General features: G+C 48.0%; 1 protein-coding gene and 1 pseudogene across 1 annotated transcript; both read right to left on the reverse strand.

Annotated features, from left to right (window-relative positions):
• Nucleotides 1–4,455: 4,455 nt before the first annotated feature.
• On the reverse strand, nt 4,456–11,536 carry LOC105875455 (carbohydrate sulfotransferase 6). Its single transcript, XM_075995559.1, has 2 exons — nt 10,326–11,536; nt 4,456–5,553 (listed from the first exon to the last, which is right to left on the reverse strand). The coding sequence occupies exon 1, from the start codon at nt 11,522–11,524 to the stop codon at nt 10,331–10,333; it is 1,194 nt and encodes a 397-aa protein (XP_075851674.1). The 5' UTR covers nt 11,525–11,536; the 3' UTR covers nt 4,456–5,553; nt 10,326–10,330.
• Nucleotides 11,537–13,841: 2,305 nt separating this feature from the next.
• Nucleotides 13,842–15,658, reverse strand: LOC142862560 (large ribosomal subunit protein uL4-like; annotated as a pseudogene).
• Between the last annotated feature and the right edge of the window lie 4,395 nt (nt 15,659–20,053).

Here is a 20,053-nt window from a genome sequence, read left to right on the forward strand (position 1 = left end):
GGTCCAGTACTAGAAATTCTTGCTTTAAAACTTTTCTGGGATGACAACACAGCTCTTAAATACAGCAATTGTTTAGCTTAAACCTATGGTATGATTCTGACATTATGTTGTATCGATGCTTAAAGTGGATGGCTTTCATTTATTTAAATAAAATAAGGGCATTCAAGAATAGATGAATCTGGTTTTTGACTCCTTTGAGTTACTCTCTCTTCAGGAAGGGTGTGTTTGCCTCCCAAGCTCCTTTCAACAGAAGCAAACAGATACTGTGGATAAGTCACTGCTGAAAGAGGGTGAATGCTAAGAATTTGGGTATACAAAGTGCCTCAGACTTCCCTCAGATGCCATGAGCTTTGCAAAAGTATTTAGTAATAATGGATAGTAATATCCATTAACAGAGAATGTGAATCTTCTGATGCAGAGAGAAGGGTACATTTTTCAAAGTGTAAACTTTCTTTTCCAGATAAAAACAAAGGCTGGGGTTGGAAGAGGGAATTGGGAAACAATATAAATAAATGCCAAGGTGAAAGACATGTTGGAAAGCCTTGAAGACATTCAGGAGTTCTAAGCTGGTTCTTTTTTAAGAGTCATTTTCTTAAAAAGTGTGTCTTTTGGCCGGGCGCGGTGGCTCACGCCTGTAATCCTAGCACTCTGGGAGGCCGAGGAGGGTGGATTGCTTAAGGTCAGGAGTTCAAAACCAGCCTGAGCGAGACCCCGTCTCTACCATAAAAATAGAAAGAAATTAATTGGCCAACTAATATATATAATATAAAAAAAAATCAGCGGGGCATGGTGGCTCGTGCCTGTAGTCCCAGCTACTCGGGAGGCTGAGGCAGGAGGATCGCTTGAGCCCAGGAGTTTGAGGTTGCTGTGAGCTAGGCTGACGCCACGGCACTCACTCTAGCCTAGGCAAGAAAGCGAGACTCTGTCTCAAAAAAAAAAAAAAAAGTGTGTCTTTTAATTGTGTTCCTCTCCTTTAGAAGAGATGCTGTTTAAGGTCACTTGAATCAGCTTAGAACTCCTGAATGTCTTCAAGGCTTTCCAACATGTCTTTCACCTTGGCATTTATTTATATTGCTTCCCAATTCCCTCTTCCAACCCCAGCCTTTGTTTTTATCTGGAAAAGAAAGTTTACACTTTGAAAAATGTACCCTTCTCTCTGCATCAGAAGATTCACATTCTCTGTGAATTCTTTCTTATTAATTCTCACTTGGCTTTGTGCTGGTCCCTCAGTATCCGTGTTTGTACAACTCTCCAAAGTTTGAAACTCATTCTCTGTGCTTTATAGATCTGTTAATGTTTAATTGCATATATCCATTATCCTATTTCTCCTTCTGACTCACCTCCTCAACTAACCTCCCCCTCAAGGAAGGCATCCCACTGTTCTTAGAACATTCAATAGCTAGAGACAATGACCCAATAGGTAAAAGTGATGTGTATGATCAATGCAGATGAGATAAGACAATTAAAATGGTGAACTGGAGAAAGACACCAAAAAAGTAGGTAAAGATAGAAGACAGAAAGACAGTGCACATCATTGAGACTGTCAGGACATGTGGCTATGAGTGTGTGAGCAGTGGATCTTCCCCCTGACAAGTGTACTAAACTCTTCACATGCAAGGTTATATACATGTGCCTTGGACTAGGACACAATGACCAGCTCTGTAAAGGGAAGCAGGGGACTTGAGTCCAATTTGTAACTTCCTTCATCACATTCACAAGCACATGGTAGGGTTCTTATGCCAAATTAAGTGAATATATTCCTATTATATATTCACCAGCTCAGAAACAGATGATGACCCAGACCAGACTGCCTTGATGACTCTGCTTGGATTCACTGATATGACATGGAACACAATCTTCATTCTTCGAAGTTTAGTTCTATTTGTGAAATAGATATTTTCATAATTTCACTTACTGCCTAGCTAATCTCATCTGATTCAATAACTTTAAAGACTTCTCTGACTTTGAGACTCATTCACCTGCTCTACATCTTCATTTGGATGTGTCTCTTGGGCATCTCAGACTTAATATGCTTAAACCAAACTCTTGATTTTCACTCCCCAAAATGACACCACCCTATTTCAGTAAACGGCAATTCCATCCTTACAAAAATCTTGACTTTGACCTGTCCCTCACATATCACATCCAATCTATTAGCAATTTTTACAAACTCTACCTTCAAAGTATATCCAGAATATAACTGCTTCCCTCCACCTCCAAAGATACCATCTTGACCTAAACCAACATCATCTTTCACTGGGAGTATCACAATAGCCTCTTAACCATTTCCTGGCTTCTGCCATCACCCCCTACAGTCTACTAAGCTAGCATGATCACTTAAAAAGGAAGTCTGATTGTGTTACGGCCCTGCATAAACCCTAGACTGACTTCTCATCTCACTCCAAGTAAAATCCAAAGTTCTACACATGGAATTCAAGAATCAACACTGCTTTTGTTCTAGATCTCTTTGAACTTCTAACACACTCTTCCTTTGTTTGTTCAGCTCCCACAACAGGGAATTTCTTCCTATTCCCAAAATATGCCAACCACTTTAATTAGCATTTCATCCCACCATCACTCTCTAGTCACCTACCTTGCCTTATAAAGCACCTATTATTACCTGACATATTTGCTTTTTGTTTTGTCCCAGCAGAATGCAAACACCATGAGAGCAGGGGTGTTTTCTGTCTTGTTTATTGTTTTTCTCCAGCACCTAGAATGGTGCTCTTGTATGCAACAACACTAATTTCTAAGCATGAAATTCAAAGAATTTTTCACTTTATCAAAAACAAAAACCCATTCTAGTTGCTCAGACACACAGACTTAAAAGAACAAAAATAGGGGGGCGGATATATACATACAAAATGAGTGAGATGTGCACCATCTAGGGGATGGTCATGATGGAGACTCAGACTTGTGGGGGGAGGGGGGAAATGGGCATTTATTGAAACCTTAAAATCTGTACCCCCATAATATGTAGAAATAAAAAAAAAAGAACAAAAATACTTTCAGAATGAAGCTAGGTTGCACAGCAGTGATCAGGAATTTCAACTGTAGGAAATGAAGATGACAATGTCGAAACATACAGGCTTTCCAGCTGCATGCATCACAATCACAAGTTCGTGGCTGGGTATATGTGCCCAATTAAGTCATATTCTCCTTAAATGTTCACCAGCTCATAAACACATGGTGACCCAGATCAGACTGCTTTGATCACTCTGCTTGGAAGAAAGGAATTCACATCACCGATTGGAGAACTTCAAGGCATCTGCTGGGGCCGGTGACACATACATATCTGGGCAGGCCAGGTTCTCTGGTCTTACCTCCATGGGAGAAAATAATTAGCGGGAAGGACTTCCTACCTTGCAAAAACCTCTCGTTGGCCAATCCGTTCCACTGCAACAAGGCTTTTGCTCTAGTTTTGGAGGAACATGGTCTAAAGAGTTATTCACGGAATAAGGAGTTGCTCTGTGGGGATGTATCTGTATTGGGAAAGAATCCACTGGGAGAAAGTGATGCTTAAATCCAAGGCAACTAACTTGTGAGGGGAGGGGCTAATCTCTTTGACTTTAGCACGGAGGTCATGACCTTGGGCCTAAAGGAATAGCCCAGCTGATCCACTGGTGCACAGAGGGATTTGGGGAAGGAATAGTCTCCAGCCCTTGCTGGATCGAGATGTGTGATGATCGAGATCCTTCAGTAGAGGGCGCTGGGAGAACTGACTACCTGAAAAAATAAAGATACCTGACCTCACCTCACCCTGGTCAGCAGCATTAATTCCATAAGATTATAGATCCAAACGGGAAACACTAACTACTAAAGCATTGGAAGCAAATGTGAAGACCACTTTTGTTATCTTGAGGACAAAGTCTTTGGAACAAAAAACAAAATCCAGAAGCTGGAAGATAAGGTTTCATGTTCAACAGCATGATACATTGTGGTGAGGTGGTAATTTAATTCATAGGTATATTCATATGTTTAAACTAATCAAATTCTACACTTTTTTCTTTTTTTTGAAACAGAGTATCACTCTGTTGCCCGGGCTAGAGTGCCATGGTGTCACCTAGCTGACAGCAACCTCAAACTCCTAGGCTCAAGTAATCCTTCTGCCCCAGCCTCCCAAGTAGCTGAGACTAAAGGCATGCACCACCATGCCCGCCTAATTTTTTTCTATATATTTTAGTTGGCCAATTAATTTCTTTCTATTTTTAGTAGAGCCAGGGGTCTCACTCTTGCTCAGGCTGGTTTTGAATTCCTGACCTTGAGTGATCCTCCTGCCTCGGCCTCCCAGAGTGCTAAGATTATAGGCATGAGCCACCCTCTCCGGCCTACACTTTTAATATGTGTAGATATAGTATGTCAATTACATCTCAACAAAGCTGTTTTTTATTTTTAAAGCAGCCTTAGGAAAAACATCATAAAGTAGTTTAAAAATGAGACAGACTATGAGACATGACAGACTGTGAGAAAGTTTTTGCAACACAAATGACAAAACATAATCAAGAGATAGACCAGGAACTCAACAGAAAAATGAGCAAAGCCCTTGAACAAAGAAAAAGGAATGCAGTTGATGAATAAGCAGGAAAAGATGCTCAGCTTCCCCAGGAATTAAAGAAACGTGGATTACAACACCAGCAAATGACATTTCTCACCCTTCAGACAGGCAAAAAATGAAAACGGCTGATTTAACCCTGTACAGGTGGATGGGGCATGCTGGGGACTTGGTAGGAGAGGGTGACAAAGACACCTTGAAGCCAAACCCTAAAGCAGGTGGGAAGCTGGAGTTTGGAGACACAGGGTCTGTGTCAGCCATGATAGGTTGACACACTGCTGATGTGGAAGTCGTAATATTTTCTTGATTATAAAATAACAACAAAACAAGGCACATCATTTATATTATTACAGCTTGTTCAATAGTTGATGGGTTCTGTGCACCAGAAAAGTAACAGGAAACATTTTCCCTTGTGAGCCCACCAAGTTCTCTCAATACTTTCCCTGTCTCCTCCTGAACTTCCACCCCCACAGCAGGGGCAGCAAGCACGCTTGAAGCTGACTGTTGGTCATGGCTGGGCCCACAGGTAAGGGCTAGGGGGGGATCATTCCAGCCCCAGCAGAAGAGGGGCGCGGCCTGGGCTCTGGTGCAAAGGCAGGAGCTACAGGGCGCCAGGAGCGCTCCAGCCTCCACTGTACCCATTAGGCGATGCTACGTAACTAACCTCCCCAAACTCAAATGATTTCAACGGAATGAGCATTTTTATTGCTCCAAAGTCTAGGACTCAGCTGGGTAGTTCTGGTCTTAGGTGGTCTTGCTCCTGTGTCCTCACAGGTCCTCCTGTCAAGGGGTGGAGTCAGTTTCCCCACCTCTGAGTCTGGGCTGCCCTGGGACCTGCTAGCCCGGCCAGTAGAGTGGAGCAGAAGTGGCAGGTGCTGGTCAGCTGGGCAGGGGCTGGCCGGTCTAGGAGGGCCTTAACGGGGACAACTGGACTCTCCTCCACATGGTCCCTGTTGTCCGGCAGGCTGGCCTGGGCTTGTTCCCACGGCAGGGCCAGAGGTCTGCAGCAGAGGAGAAACACATGGGTTCTCGCCAGGGTGAGAGAAAGCAGAACACATCATCCCCAAATGTGCCTCTGACATAAAATTATTTATAGCTGAAGGCAACTAAGAAGCTGCTATGACACAACACCACAGACCAGGTAATTCATAATGAACAGAAATGTATCGGCTCACAGTTCTGGAGGCTGGGAAGCCCGGGGTCTAGGAGCCAGCATCTGGCAAGGGCTTTCTTGCTGCGTCCTAGCGTGGCCAAAGGCCGCACATGGTGGAAGGGCAAAGAGAAGGCAAGAGAGACAGAAACGGTCCGAGCTAGTTCATCGAGAAGGCACCGTTCTCCCGATAACCAATCCACTCCTGCAGTGACAGCATTAATCCCTCCATGAGGGCAGAGTCCTCACGGCCTAATCACAGCTCAGTAGGCCCCACCTTCCAACACTGCCGCAGTGGGGTTCAAGTTCCCAACACATGAACTTTGGGAGACACATTCAAACCACAGCAGAGCCCCAGCTGGAAGCCCAAGATGTCTAAAGGTAAAGTTTTGCCTCCCCTCCCCTACAACGCCTAGGCTCGAACCTGGCACACTGGGACTGTGGCACATTCTACTGGCCAACGCAAGTCAGGACCACTCCAGATTCAGAGGTGGGGAAAATGAGGCTACAATAATGGCTTCTGTATCCACAGGAGCTGTAGTCATGGAGCAAAAAGTGTGGATACAGCAGCCATGATGGCAGCCTCGGTACAGTTATCCCCACAGCAATCCACAGGTCTCCGCCCCATCACAGCTTGGACAATCCCCAGCAATAAAACTTCGCTGTCATGACTACATCGTAACGGGGACCAGGCATATGTGAGCAACAACACAAGTATCTGCTTCCCCTGAGTCACCAGCCTTGGCTTCATTGTCCCTAGTCAGCAAGGCCACCCTCTGTCTTTGTCCTGAAACCTGATCTGGGCTCACTGGAGGCTTTCCTGGAGTGCCCCATGTGCAGGGTACAGATCTGGGAGCCAGCCATCCGTGTCCTGGCATCTGGGGAGTCAGGGGGAGAACGGATGAGTCATAGAGCAAAGGACGTAGACACAGAGAGGCTGTTAATGCCAACACTTGATATAATCCATGACCTAAACAGGGGTGGATGTGACTGGTGGGATGATGCCACTGTCAGGTGGGCTCTGAGCCCATCCAAGCCTTCCTAGACCCCACCAGGCATCAGCATCTCCCTGTGCTGAGTTGGGGGCAGCATGAGCCTCCTGCTCATCTTTTGTTACCTGAACATACCACACTGGCTGGCTGTTCCCAGGCTGACTCCCCCCCTTGACAGTGGACTCCTTCGAGGCAGAGAGTGCAGGTTGCTTTTATCCCCAGTGCCCAGGACAGGGCAGGGTGTGGGTAGGGGGCTATGGGGAACACAGGGAGGAAAAAGGCCAGCAACAGGGGCCCAGTGCTCCAGCCAACTGCCCACCACACCTCTCAACATTGTGGTCCTCCAGATGTGAGTAGCCCATTGCCAAGAGCCCTAGAGAAACATGTCATTGTCAGAGCTAGATGATCTTGCTCTACAAGCCTGTGAGGGGCTCCTTTGTCATAGGCCATCTCTATCCCCAGTGTGATTTACTGTTGAGACCGTGGGTATTGAAGTCAAAGATGTGAGTTCAAATCCTAGCCCATGTAGTAATCCATGTGACCCACGCCTTTTTGCTATGGTCTGAATATTTTTGTCTCTCCAACTTCCAAATTCATATGTTGAAATCCTAACCCCCAAACTGATGATATTTGGGAGGTGATTAGATCATGAGAGGGAAGCCCTCAAAAATGGGATTACTGTCCTCATAAAAAGGCCCCAGAGAGCTGCCTCACCCCTTCTGCCATGGGAGGACACAGCTAGGGGGCACCATCTGTGAGGCAGGGGTTCCTCATCAGACTCCACTGGTGCCTTGATCTTAGATTTCCCAATCTCCAGAACCGTGAGAAATAAATTTCTATTGTTTATTAGTCACTCAGTCTAAAGTATTTTGTTATAGTCTGGGCGCTATGGCTCACACCTGTAATCCCAGTACTTTGGGAGGCCGATGTGTGAGGGTCACCTGAGGCCAAGAGTTCATGACTAGCCTGGGCAACATACTCAACTCCAGTTTGAGGATGCAGTGAGCTCTGATCATGCTAATGTGCTCCAGCCTGGGCGACAGAATAAGACCCCATCTCTTAAAAAAAAAATGAAGTATTTTTGTTGCAACCGCTTGAATAGACTAACAGTTTCTAAGCTGCAGAATACCCAATAATAAATCTGTGGTTTAAAATACCTTCCCCTTGTTATGTCAGCAGGGAAAGAGCCATGTTTTCTGTGGACTGAAGCTTCTAAAGTGGGAAGTAGTCTCCAACTGGCTTCAGCTTCAAAGTTAATAAACCTCTGCTTACTCCAAGTAAAGCAGAAAATGCCAGATCCTCCTTGTCCTGTCTGCTTCCTTGTGAGGATGTCAGTCCACAACCCAGGTCCTACCAATCCAAGCCCACACCCAGGTTGAGAGTCAGAAGCTAATGGCTACCAGCCTCCCTCCCGGCAACTGACCGTGAAGGCAGCTCCCTCGTTTCAGAGATAAAAAAAACCCAGTGTAATTGGGTTGACTTGTGTGGCCTCAGATCTGCTTCCTTGTCCTTCCCAGAGGTTCTGTGAGCTTTTCTTCTTTCCTTTCCTTTCCTTTCCTTTCCTTTCCTTTCCTTTCCTTTCCTTTCCTTTCCTTTCCTTTCCTTTCCTTTCCTTTCCTTTCCTTTCCTTTCCTTTCCTTTCCTTTCCTTTCCTTTCCTTTCCTTTCCTTTCCCTTCCTCCCTCCCTCCCTCTTTCTTTCTCTCTCTCTCTCTCTCTCTCTCTCTCTCTCTCTCTCTCTCTCTCTCTCTCTCTCTCTCTTTCTTTCTTTCTTTCTTTCTTTCTTTCTTTCTTTCTTTCTTTCTTTCTTTTTGAGACAGTGTCTCACTCTGTTGCCTGGTAGAGTACCGTGGCGTCAGCCTAGCTCACAGCAATTTCAAACTCCTGGGCTCAAGCAATCCTCTTGCCTCAGCCTCCTGAGTAGCTGGGACTACAGGCATGCACCACCATGCCCGGCTAATTTATATATATATATTTAGTTGTCCAGCTAATTTCTATTTTTTTTTTTTAGTAGAGATAGGGTCTTACTCTTGCTCAGGCTGGTCTCGAACTCCTGAGCTCAAATGATCTTCCTGAGTCAGCCTCCCAGAGTGTTAGGATTACAGATGTAAGCCACCATGCCCAGCCTGTGAGCTTTTCTTTCTTTTTTTTTTTTTTTTCACATTTTATTTATTTTTTTTGTTTCATCATATTATGGAGGTACAAATATTGTTAGGGTTACAAATATTGCTCCTGCCCCCACCTCCCCCCAGCGCTTTTCTTTTAAACATGCACCAAGCACTTCTTGGGTCCCATTTCCTGAACTCAGGACTAAGCCCTCCACATATCCAGCACTCCTTCCATGAGCCCCTTTGTGACAGAGCCAGGTGGTATGGCCTGTGGGCAGGAATTTCACTCTGCTCTCCTCCAGGGCCTGGCTCAGAAGTCCCAAGGAAGACAAAAGTAGCCCAGAACCTTCCCTCTTCCAACCTCCTGGCGAGTCTGCCTAGTTGCATTCACCCCATGACCGGCCCCACCTGCCTTCCAAGCACTGATCATGCTGCCAACCTCTAATCTGGCACCCGCTGCACCGGGCTTGCTGCCTTGCCCCCCTCAGCCCTGCCTGCATCCTGGCTCATCCAGGATGATAAGCTCTGCACACAGAATTTACAGCCTCCTGTATCCCCCAGCTGTGTCCCTGGCCATGACTCTGCCCACTGTTCCCTAAAGTAAGGAACTCGGGAAAATCTGACCCTTCTTCATCCAGGAGACGGGTCACTGCAAACCTGATTCACCCTCCTCTTCCCAGTGGAATTCAAGAGCAAAATCTCTCTCTTCCCTTCATCCCCTTTCTCACCGTGTGACCTTGGACAAGTCCCTTCACTTCTGAGTTTGCTTTTCAAACGTTGCAGGCTGTAAACTCTAATCTGTATCACACAGGTAAATTATCATTTTCATTTCTGTAGGTAGGGTCTTTCCCTTTGTTAGGAGGAATCAAAGGTTCCCCTGACCTGGGCAGGGTGATGGGGAGGGGTGGGCTCCTGCGAGCTGGGTAGGGAGAGGCCAGTGGGAGACCACAAGACAAGAGGTGTCTTGTCTGATTTCTCACTGAAGACACAGGGGAATTTAAAGGCCAATGGGCTTTAATGGAGTGTGGTGCCAGTCATACGGAGGAGAGTCCAGGGTGTGTGTGTGTGTGTGTGTGTGTGTGTGTGTGTGTGTGTGTGTGTGTGTGATGTACAGACTTCGGTGCCCTTTAACTCACTGCCAGGGCTGCAGAACCCCTCTCGGCTGCGGCTGCGGCTGCGGTAGGGTGGATTCCAAAGGGGGAGAGAGTTAAGAGGAAAGAAAGCGCTTGACTGGGAGCCAAGTCATCTGAACTTTCTCCCTGTGCTCAAAGGAAGAGCGGGGCAAGATTTTCACTTGCCAGGAACAGTGCACCTGATGACGATTCGGCTTATAAAGAGGACTGAAAAGAAAGTCAAGAATCGGGAGAGAAAGAAACATGGAGTTTGGGACTCAGTCCTTTCCCACTGCAGGGCAGGTCCCCGCACTCCCAGTCCCTAGCAGCGGAAGGACCTGCTTCCCCATGTGCCTCATCCCCTCTACACCAGGCACTCGCCTCCCAAGCCCAACAACCGCCCCAACTCAGACCTAGACTAAGGCACCCGGTGCGCGCCGGCGGACGATGCCCAGCTGAAGCTGCTCGGGCCGCGTGGCAGCACCAGATCCAGGGCCAGGTCGCGCTGCTCGTCGTCAGAGTACACCGGCCGGTAGCCCAGCAGCTGGAGCGCCCCCGCGCACAGCTCCTGCACGCGGCGGATCTTGGAGAAGGGCAGCGCGTGGCGCCAGGCCTGGGAGACGTTGAGCGCGTTCCTGGACGAGGTCTGGAAGGCTTCGCGGCGCGCGCCCGGTCCGGTACCGTGCGTGATGTTGTGGATCCAGGCCTCGAGCTGCGGCGTGAGGCTCAGGCCGGCGAAGGCGTAGAGCGCACGGATCTCTTCCAGCGGTTCCCGCGCCAGGTCCTCGAAGCGCACCAGGCGGTAGCGGCCGCGCAGGAAGGGCGGCGGCTTCAGCTTGGCCGCCTCAGCGATGCGCACGTGGCTGCGGCACACCTCGCGCACCACGCGCAGGCCGGGGTCGGCCTCCACCCAGGTGCCGTTGGTGCCCAGCACGATGCCGTTGTCGCGTGCCAGAGCCTTGACCGTCTGCTCGCGAGAGCGCAGCACGGCCCGCGGGTCGCGCACCAGGTGCACGATGCGCAGGTTGAGCGCGGGGTCGCGGAGCAGCGGGTAGAGCACCTGCAGGTTGAAGAAGCGCACCTCCTTGAGCACCACGTGGCTGTAGGAGCGGCAGGCCTCCTGCGCCAGGCTGAAGGGCCGGCGCGCGCACAGCGGCTTGCACACGGCCTCGCTGCTGATGGCGCCGCGGGGGAAGGCGCTGCAGGCCGGCGGCGAGCACAGCGCACGGCTCACCGCCCACTGGAAGAGGTCGGATAGGTTGTGGCTGCGCCGCCAGGGCATGTAGGCATCGAACACGTCCATGTCGCACAGGAAGACGGAGCGCACCAGGTCGCGCACGGCCATGTGTAGCGCGGAAGCGCTGCCGTGCGACAGGGCGGACCACACGTGCCAAGCGGGCTCCATCAGATAGAAGACATCAGGGTGCTGGCTGAAGAGCTGGCCCACGAAGGACGAGCCCGACCGCCACGAGGACAGCACCAGCACGTGCACTCGCTCCTCGCTGCCCGATGGGGACGACGGCCCTGGCCGGGAGACCAGAAAGAGCAGGAGGCAGGTCTGTGCCAGCAGGAGTGCGGTCACCGCCGAGTTGGACACACGCGGTAGCCACATGCTGCCGGCCTGGGGGCCTTCGGGAGAAGAGAGCAGCGGTTAGGAACCTCACCCCCTACATCCATTCTATGCCACAACCACTGCCCAGTGCCTCCAGAGAGCAGTCCCAGGACCGGACCACCGAGGGGTCTCCAAAGACCATGACAATATCAGTCTAGCGCTCTTCTGGAATGTGAAGTTAAGACATAAGCCATGATGATCTAGTCTATGCTGAGAGCAAACGTCCAGTTGCACAGTAGTGTGGAAATCTGTCTGTGTGTCTACCTACCTACCTATTGTCTATGTATATGCAGAGGGAAATATTTTTTCATACTGAATTCTTATATTTTGCTTAAGAATTAATTCCTCCTAGGGAGACACTTTGAGGTTGTTGAGATAAATGGCTTGATGGGCACGGTGGTGGAAGTAAGAGCTCACTGAGGTTGAACCCTGGCTCTGTCACTTCCTAGCCTGTGATCATGGACCGAACACTTAATCGCTCTGTGACTCGGTTTACCCATCTGCAGAAGAGGGATAATACTGGTAGCTGGCTTATAGGGTTTGGGGGAACCCGGGACCAGGAGGGAGCATGGAGTAACACCCATAGCTGAGGACCTGCTTTTCTACATGGTGTGCTTCTACATGGTATGATTTTTTTTTGTAAACAAGCAGGTACAATTTTAGTTATTAAAAATAAGCAAATTTAGGCCTATACAATAAAATGTTTTTGAAAAGTAAAGACATAAAATGGACAAAGAACACCGACAGTTGCCATCAGCCATCGGGAGTGAAGTGCTGAAGGCTGCGTGGACTCCACACTGGGCGTGTCCCCCAGCAGCCTTGGGAGTTTGCAAGGAGACCAGTAGAGGGGGGCTCCGATGGAGCCAGGGAAGCCGAGAGGTGAGGACAGAATCCTGCCCCAGCCTGCTGAGGGGACTCACCGCTGTCCACGCCTCCTGGGAGAGTGGCCCACGCTGATCACAAATCCATGGGAGTAGTCTGGAGGTCCGTCAGCGCCTGGGAAAACAGGAGGGAGGGGGACCCGCAGTAAGAGAGGGCTGCACACACAGAAAGCTCCACAGAGGTAGGGGCAGAGCTGCCCTCCCCTGGCCTGACCTGAGCACTTTTCCAAATGGCCTCTGCTGCTGGTTGGAGGAGAGAGGGCTGGTTGTGAGACACAGCACTGTCACTTAGGAGCTAAGAGACCTGGGACGAGTGACTTTAACTTCTCCAAAGCTCAATTTCCTCCTCTGTAAAATGGGGGTTGCAACATTTGACCTCAGGGTGGTTGTGAGGAATGCTGCTGCCAACACCTACGAGGAGAGGGCTTGGTAAAGTGTCATAACATGCCCGCGTTACTACGTTACAGTGTTGAGCTATGACTGGAGAGGAGGAAGCCTCTGCCCCTGGGAGGTCTCTGCCCAATGAGACACCCTGAGGACATCAATGCTTCGAATCCCCCCATGTCCCAGGCCAACCTCTAGGCTGGGCCAGTTAGTGGATCTTCAGAATGTGATGCATGTCTCCCGGATGGAAGGGACAAGTGTTCTTCTCTTTGCTCCTGTTCCTTCTACAATGAGCTCAAGTCAGGGTGATTTTGGAAGGTAAAGTTTCTTCATTGCTTTTGCAACATTTGCTTCTCATCTAACCCCCTCTGCTGTCCATGTCAACACAGAGAGAAGCCAGGGTCTAACTAGTGAGCAAAATCGCATCTCTGCTTCTTCCCTGCATTCGGAGGCAGGGATGGAGTATGCCAACAGCTCTGTCCCCCTTCTGACACCAGAGCTGCTTCCTGGCCCCCATGCTCAGGCCTGGAAAACCTGGGACACAGAGAATAGCCACCCATCTGCACTGCACGTGTCATCTGTGCTCCTTGAGTACTGGCTGATGGATGGTGGCTCCCCTGAGAACACGGTGCCAGAAGGGGAGGGAACTCACATTTGCTGACGTGCATCACCACAAGTCCTAGATGCTTCAAGTCCACTGGTTAATTTAACTCAACTGCCCCTGAGGTGGGCATTATGATGCCAGTTTTTCAGGTGAAGGACTCAAACTTGGAGAGACAGGAGGGAAGCTGGGACCCTACCCAGGACTCCTGTTTCTCAGCCCCTGGCACTTCTAGTCCCAGGCTGTGGGCCTCTCCCTCCCCAGATTGTTCCCTGCAGAGGGCAGGACCCTGCTGCTTTGGCCCAAGCACAGCTGCCCTGGCCAGCCCAACCTCCTCCTGGGTAGGAAGGATCTTTACTGTAGGCCAAGGTGTTTTCCACCTGTGTTCTAGGAAAGCCAGACGACTTCTTAAATGACTCACACAGTACAGGAAATGCTATCTGATCCTACTATTGGAACTTGAGAACTAGGAAGGAGATTGAAACACTGTGTGCCACACAGGTATCCAGAAACCAGCTCCTAACTGGGAGGTTTCTGTTACATAGCCTCGTGTTCAGCATACCAGACAACTGCCCCAGGGTTCAGAGTTAGGAATAACATGTCAGGCAGGCACTGTGATATGGACTTATGTTTGTACTCATGCTTGAACTTCATCCTCCTAAGTCCCTAGGAGGTAGAAACGATTATCTCTGTGTGTTTTAATTGAGGCAGCGTGGCTGAGACACAGGAACACTCAACTATTAAGGGGCAGGGCAGGGGTTTATTTATGTATTTTTCTCACTGCCTCTTTAATCAGGTCTTTATTCAAAATAAGCTGTCCAAAAGAATTCCTTTATAGAGTACACAAATTTAAGAGTTTATGCAGTAGGCTTCTTTTCTTCTGTGGTAGGTTTCTTTTGAGATGCTGGTTTCTTGGTAGAGGCAGCCTTTTTTCCCACCAAAGGCTTTTTCTGCTTCTTAACACCAATAGGCTTTTTTCCTTTCTTCACTACTACAGGGTTTTTGCCTGCAACTCCCTTCTCATCTGATTTGGCCCGTACTGCTGCAGCTGCCTTATCCACCCGAAGTTTGTGATTCCTGGCCTGTCGAAGAATGGTATTCCGGCACATGGTCTTTGCATATGGGTTTAGCTTCAACATGATTCTCAGGTTTTCCAGTGGATTCTTCTTCAGGACTCTGTGATGAATCTTCTTGTGTGGTGCTCAAACAGCTCTTTAGATCTCTGGGCTTTTCAAGATTCTGGGCTTTTTAAGATTAAGAAACTTAAGGCCTGGAATGATATCAAAAAGGTTTATGCCTCTCAGCGAATGAGGGCTGGCAAGGGCAAAATGAGAAACCGTTGTCTTATCCAGCGCAGGGGTCTCTGCATCATCTACAATGAGGACAATGGTATCATCTAGGCTTTCAGGAACATCCCTGGAATTACTCTGCTTAATGTAAGCAAGCTGACCATTTTGAAACTTGCTCCTGGTGGACATGTGGGACGTTCATAAACTTCCTCAATATGATGACCTTTAGACATGACCAGTGCTGGTAAGGCCAAAGCAGCCTGGGCAGAGCAGATGGCATATCGCTTTTGGGTTGTGTTCACTCTTCGGTGCCAGTGACGCCAAGTCTTGGTTGGTGCAAACATGCGGCCCTCACGACACATATTTCCAAAAGGCCCCTGGACAGAATGGTGAGTCCTACCACCTCGAATTCTGGGAATTCTAGCCATAGCCCTGCCAGTACCCCAAGACTGAGCACTGGTCTGATGGCCTGCTAATTCACTGACAGATAGGGCTGTCGTTTTTGCGCAAGCTGGTGTGAACGAAGTTCACAATATCTGGTTGAATGGGAGCCTTGAAGACTGCAGGCAAAGTGACATTTTGGCCAGATGACTCCCCCCTTTCGGAGTGTACCGATACCAGTGGACGAGCACAAGCCATCGTGGGGAGAGGAGAAGGCCATGGTCCTCTCCCGGGGCAAGGGTTTAAATCCAAGAGCCAGAGCCCCAGGGTAGGGCTCTGTGGTGGGTCCCACTCCCAAGCCTGGGTCCAGTGATGTCTCTATCCTGGAAAGCCTCCCTGTTTGCCCTATAATTCCTCCAGTTTGTGATTTTTTGGGGGGGTATACATATTTAATATATGTTTAATTTTGGGGAAAGGTAACATGTAGAGGTCTCCTGAATTTCTGAAAGTTCAGATGAGGGCATCACAGGCTCAGATTTTATTTGTGAAGATGAGAAACAAAGCCCCATCCTCTGGGCAGACACAACCCTGCACCAGAGGGAAAGGGTCAATCAGACAAAGAAAAGTGATATTCCCTGTCCCCGTGCCCTCCCCTGGTCCTCCCCAGAGGCAAGCCTGCCTCCAATTTACACCAAGTCTTAAATGGTCATGATAGTGATGAACATGACAATAAGAATAATCATCCTCCATTTTTTAGTGAGTATGGTGGAAGTAAACCCAAGTGGCTGTAGAAGGAACAGAAAGTTCTCCGTCCTGCCCTGATACACAGGAGCACCCTGCAGAGTGGTTGTTGTCAAGACACTGGAACTTTTTTATTCATAAAGTCTTCTTAAAATTTACATTTGTCAAAATAATACATATAGTTTGAATATGCATAAAATATGCTTGGAAGTTTACAGAAGAAAGTGATAATCTTAGTCTCCCCTGTGAAGGGCAAGAAATCGCTTAGGAATACACACTTCATGATAAACCTCTTTAGCAGCTTTTTCTTTTTTTTTTTTTGAGACAGAGTCTTGCTTTGTTGCCCAGGCTAGAGTGAGTGCCATGGCGTCAGCCCAGCTCACAGCAACCTCAAACTCCTGGGCTCAAGCGATCCTGCTGCCTCAGCCTCCTGAGTAGCTGGGACTACAGGCATGTGTCACCATGCCTGGCTAATTTTTTCTATATATATTAGTTGGCCAATTAATTTCTTTCTATTTATAGTAGAGACGGGGTCTCGCTCTTGCTCAGGCTGGTTTCAAACTCCTGACCTTGAGCTATCTACCTGCCTCGGCCTCCCAGAGTGCTAGGATTACAGGCGTGAGCCACCGCGCCCGGCCTTTAGCAGCTCTTGAGTTTTGGCTCATATGAACATAATACCTATTTAGAAATAACTAAATTAAAACTTCTATAAATGTACATGGCTTAAACAGTCCAATAATTATGACAAGTCATTTTCTTGCTCCAGAATCCTACTTCCTAGAGGCAGCTGCTTTCACAACTGTTGTTTCTTCTGCTAATTATCTTACTAATTAAAAAAAAACTTAGATTGTTACTATTACAGAGTACTATTTATGCCACTTTTATATTGATTTAGTATAATGAAAGATAACGATTTATGTGCTACACACACAGACACACAGACACATAAACACGCATTTACACAGATACATAGATACATTTTTTCTCTTAGCCTCTCAGTAGAATTTTTGGTTAAATCACTATCCAAAATTACATTATATGACATTATATAACTTTATAAAACACCTCATCACAGTTGAAGCACAAAATGTGCTAAGAGTATACTTCCTTTCTTGTAAACCTGTTTGTTTTCCTTGGAGTTAAATGCCTTAGATATTGTAATAGAAGAGCTTTCTTGTATACCTGTTTGTTTTCCTTGAAATTAAATGCCTTAGGTATTGCAATAGAAGGACTTAAAGGTAAAATTGAGGAAATGTAAAAAATATTAATAGAACTAAAAAAAAAAAAGATAGATGAAGATGGAAAATAGAGAAAAGAGAGGAAAGGAAGAGATTCAATCCAGGAGGTCCAATGCCCATGGTCCCTATCCTGGTGGAGCTGCCAATGCAGTCGGGGGCATTAAAGACACACCTATGTGATGGTCAGGGGAGCAATGGTGGTCCCAGTGAATGGCCCAGACATCCAGCCATAAGAGGGTCACGCTAGTCAAGGCATACAGACCCTGGATTCTGGCAAAATCCCCCACCTGGAGCCCTCCAGTCCATCTCGTACTGTGCCACCAGAGCTGCCCACAACACGCATCTGACCATGCTGTTCCACTCAGCAACCCACAGTGCTCCAACTTCACTTCCCAAAGCCTATGCTTCAGGAATCATCAGTGTTCGTCAAACACACTCCATGCTCCCCTGCCCCTCTGCTGTGAGTGCCAGCCCTGACTCCCAACACAGTCACCTCATCCGTGCCCTCAGCCATGGGTGACTTTCTGCCTCCCCTTTTTGGCTGTGAGCAACTTGGGGCTTGGGATTGTGGGTTTTTTGCAAGTGGGTGTCTGTTATCAATATCCATAGTGGGGCTTGGCTCTGCACAGGTGCGCTGGACATGGTTGGTTGTGTCACGCAGTCCCTGTTTTCCCTTCTGAAAGCAGCCTCTAGTTTGTCCCTGGGGAGCCACCCCTCACCCACTCAAAGTGCATGTGGATGGATGGGGTTGATCTACCGCCCCCCGTTCCTGAGGGTTGTGTGTCCCAAGACAGGCTCATCGACACATTCCACACACTCGCCCCTCCACCCCCCACCACACACTGAATGGGACTTAGCAATGGCATATCTGCCCAAGTCCAATCTCAGCATTTCTGCCAATCTCCAGGGAAGAGGGAAACTGCCTAGACATAAAGCCAACACAGAAAACTCAGCAGAGAAGGAAAGACAGAGAGTCCATGAGCAGCTGGAAGCATCATCTATGCATTTGGATCCAGCCGTGCAGATTTACCCATGGACCTCTCAGTTAAGAAAAGTATTCTGTTTTTGTTTAAGCCAGTGTGAGTTGAGTTTCATTCACTTATACCCAGTAGTTCTGATTAGATAGTGGATACCCTCGAAGGGGTGAGGTGGGGTAGACCTGGAAGGGTGTGTGGGCAGAGCTGCTGGGGGGCAGGTTGTGCTGTTTGTCCTGGAGGATGCAGATGACATGGGTGTGCTCAGTCTGTGCCATTTCATGAAGCTGCAGCGTTATGCTCTGTGCTCTTTTCTGATGCAGGGCACACTTGAATAAAAAGTTATAAATCTTGACTGAATAAGACAGTAACTGTCATGTCAAGGAATGTCACCCTTCAAAAATCAATCAAGCAATAAATGAATAAAATAGAAGCTAATATGATGGCAATAAATAAAAAATAAGGGAATGTCCCAAAACCAAATGAGTTGATGACATTAATATTTGCTGAATTAAAATCAGATACTCTGTGATCCAAACCCAAAGGGAGTAACTCCCCACTTATCCTACATTGGTTTCTGCCGAGTACTTTATTTTTTTTATTATTTATTTATTTATTTTTGAGACAGAGTCTCGCTTTGTTGCCCAGGCTAGAGTGAGCGTCGTGGCGTCAGCCTAACTCACAACAACCTCAAACTCCTGGGCTCAAGCAATCCTGCTGCCTCAGCCTCCCGAGTAGCTGGGACTACCGGCATGCACCACCATGCCCAGCTAATTTTTTCTATATATATTAGTTGGCCAATTAATGTCTTTCTATTTATAGTAGAGATGGGGTCTCATTCTTGCTTAGGCTGGTTTTGAACTCCTGACCTTGAGCGGTTCACCGGCCTTGGCCTCCCAGAGTGCTAGGATTACAGGCGTGAGCCACCACGCCCGGCCTTCTGCTGAATACTTTAATGTTACAGTGTCTTCTACACACGCCCTACCATTGCTTGGCCTGAGGATATAGCAAGGGGCTATTGTTCGTCTGATGGCAGATGGGACAGTGAGATGTAGGGAAGGGACAGTTGCCATAGCAGGGTGTGAGCTGGACCAAGGAATCCAGCCTCTCTGGGTTGCTCTCACTTTTAGCCAAGCTCTGCCTACCCTCAGCTCAGCAGCTCCCTTGTCACCAGCCTGTCCCAGCCCTGGCATAGAATCTAAAGGAATGAAATGCAATACTAGGTACAAATCCCAGACTCAGATTTCTCTCAGTTTAGAGTCAGTTGGAGGCCATCCCTGTTGCAGAATCCCTGGCAAAGGCTGGAGAAAGCAGATTCCCAATGCGGGGTCCATGGGCTGTAGGCATCACGGGCCACCACTGGGGAAAACAGCTCTAATGGAGCCCAGGGCATTTGGTTGGGACAAGCCTGAAAGAGAGGAGAGAAGAGGAGGAAAAGAAAAAAGGAAAAGAGAGAAAGAAATGAAGCAGGGAGGGAGGGAAGATGGAAGATGAGTGTGTATGGTGGGGCACGGACAAGGAACACCAGTAAATACCGTCTTTTGAGGGCTGCAAGGACATAGGGACTTGATTAAAGAATTCACACAGCAAATGAGTCAGAATCTGAAGTGCATCAGTCTAACTTTAGAGTTGTTAATCACATGGTGTCAAGTAAAATCCACAAGTATGGGGCTATGTGTGGTGGCTCATGCCCTGTAATCCCAGCACTTTGGGAGGCCAAGGCAGGAGGAAACCTTGAGGCCAGGAGTTCAAGAGTAGCCTGGGCAACATAGTGAGACCCAGTTTCTACAAAAAATTTTTAAAAATTAGTGGGGTATGGTGGCGAGTGCTTATAGTCCCAGATACTCAGGAGGCTGAGGCAGGAAGATCATGTGGGCCCATGATTTTGAGGCTGCAGTCAAGTATGATTGTACCACTGCACTGCAGCCTGGGCAACAGAGCAAGGCGTTGTCTTCAATAAAAAAAAGAAAGAAAGAAAGAAGAAAGAAACACACAAGTATCAAAACTTAGATATGTATATACATATACTGTATGATATCA

The sequence above is a fragment of the Microcebus murinus genome, chromosome 20, assembly GCF_040939455.1.
Source record: "Microcebus murinus isolate Inina chromosome 20, M.murinus_Inina_mat1.0, whole genome shotgun sequence".
NCBI lineage: Eukaryota > Metazoa > Chordata > Mammalia > Primates > Cheirogaleidae > Microcebus > Microcebus murinus.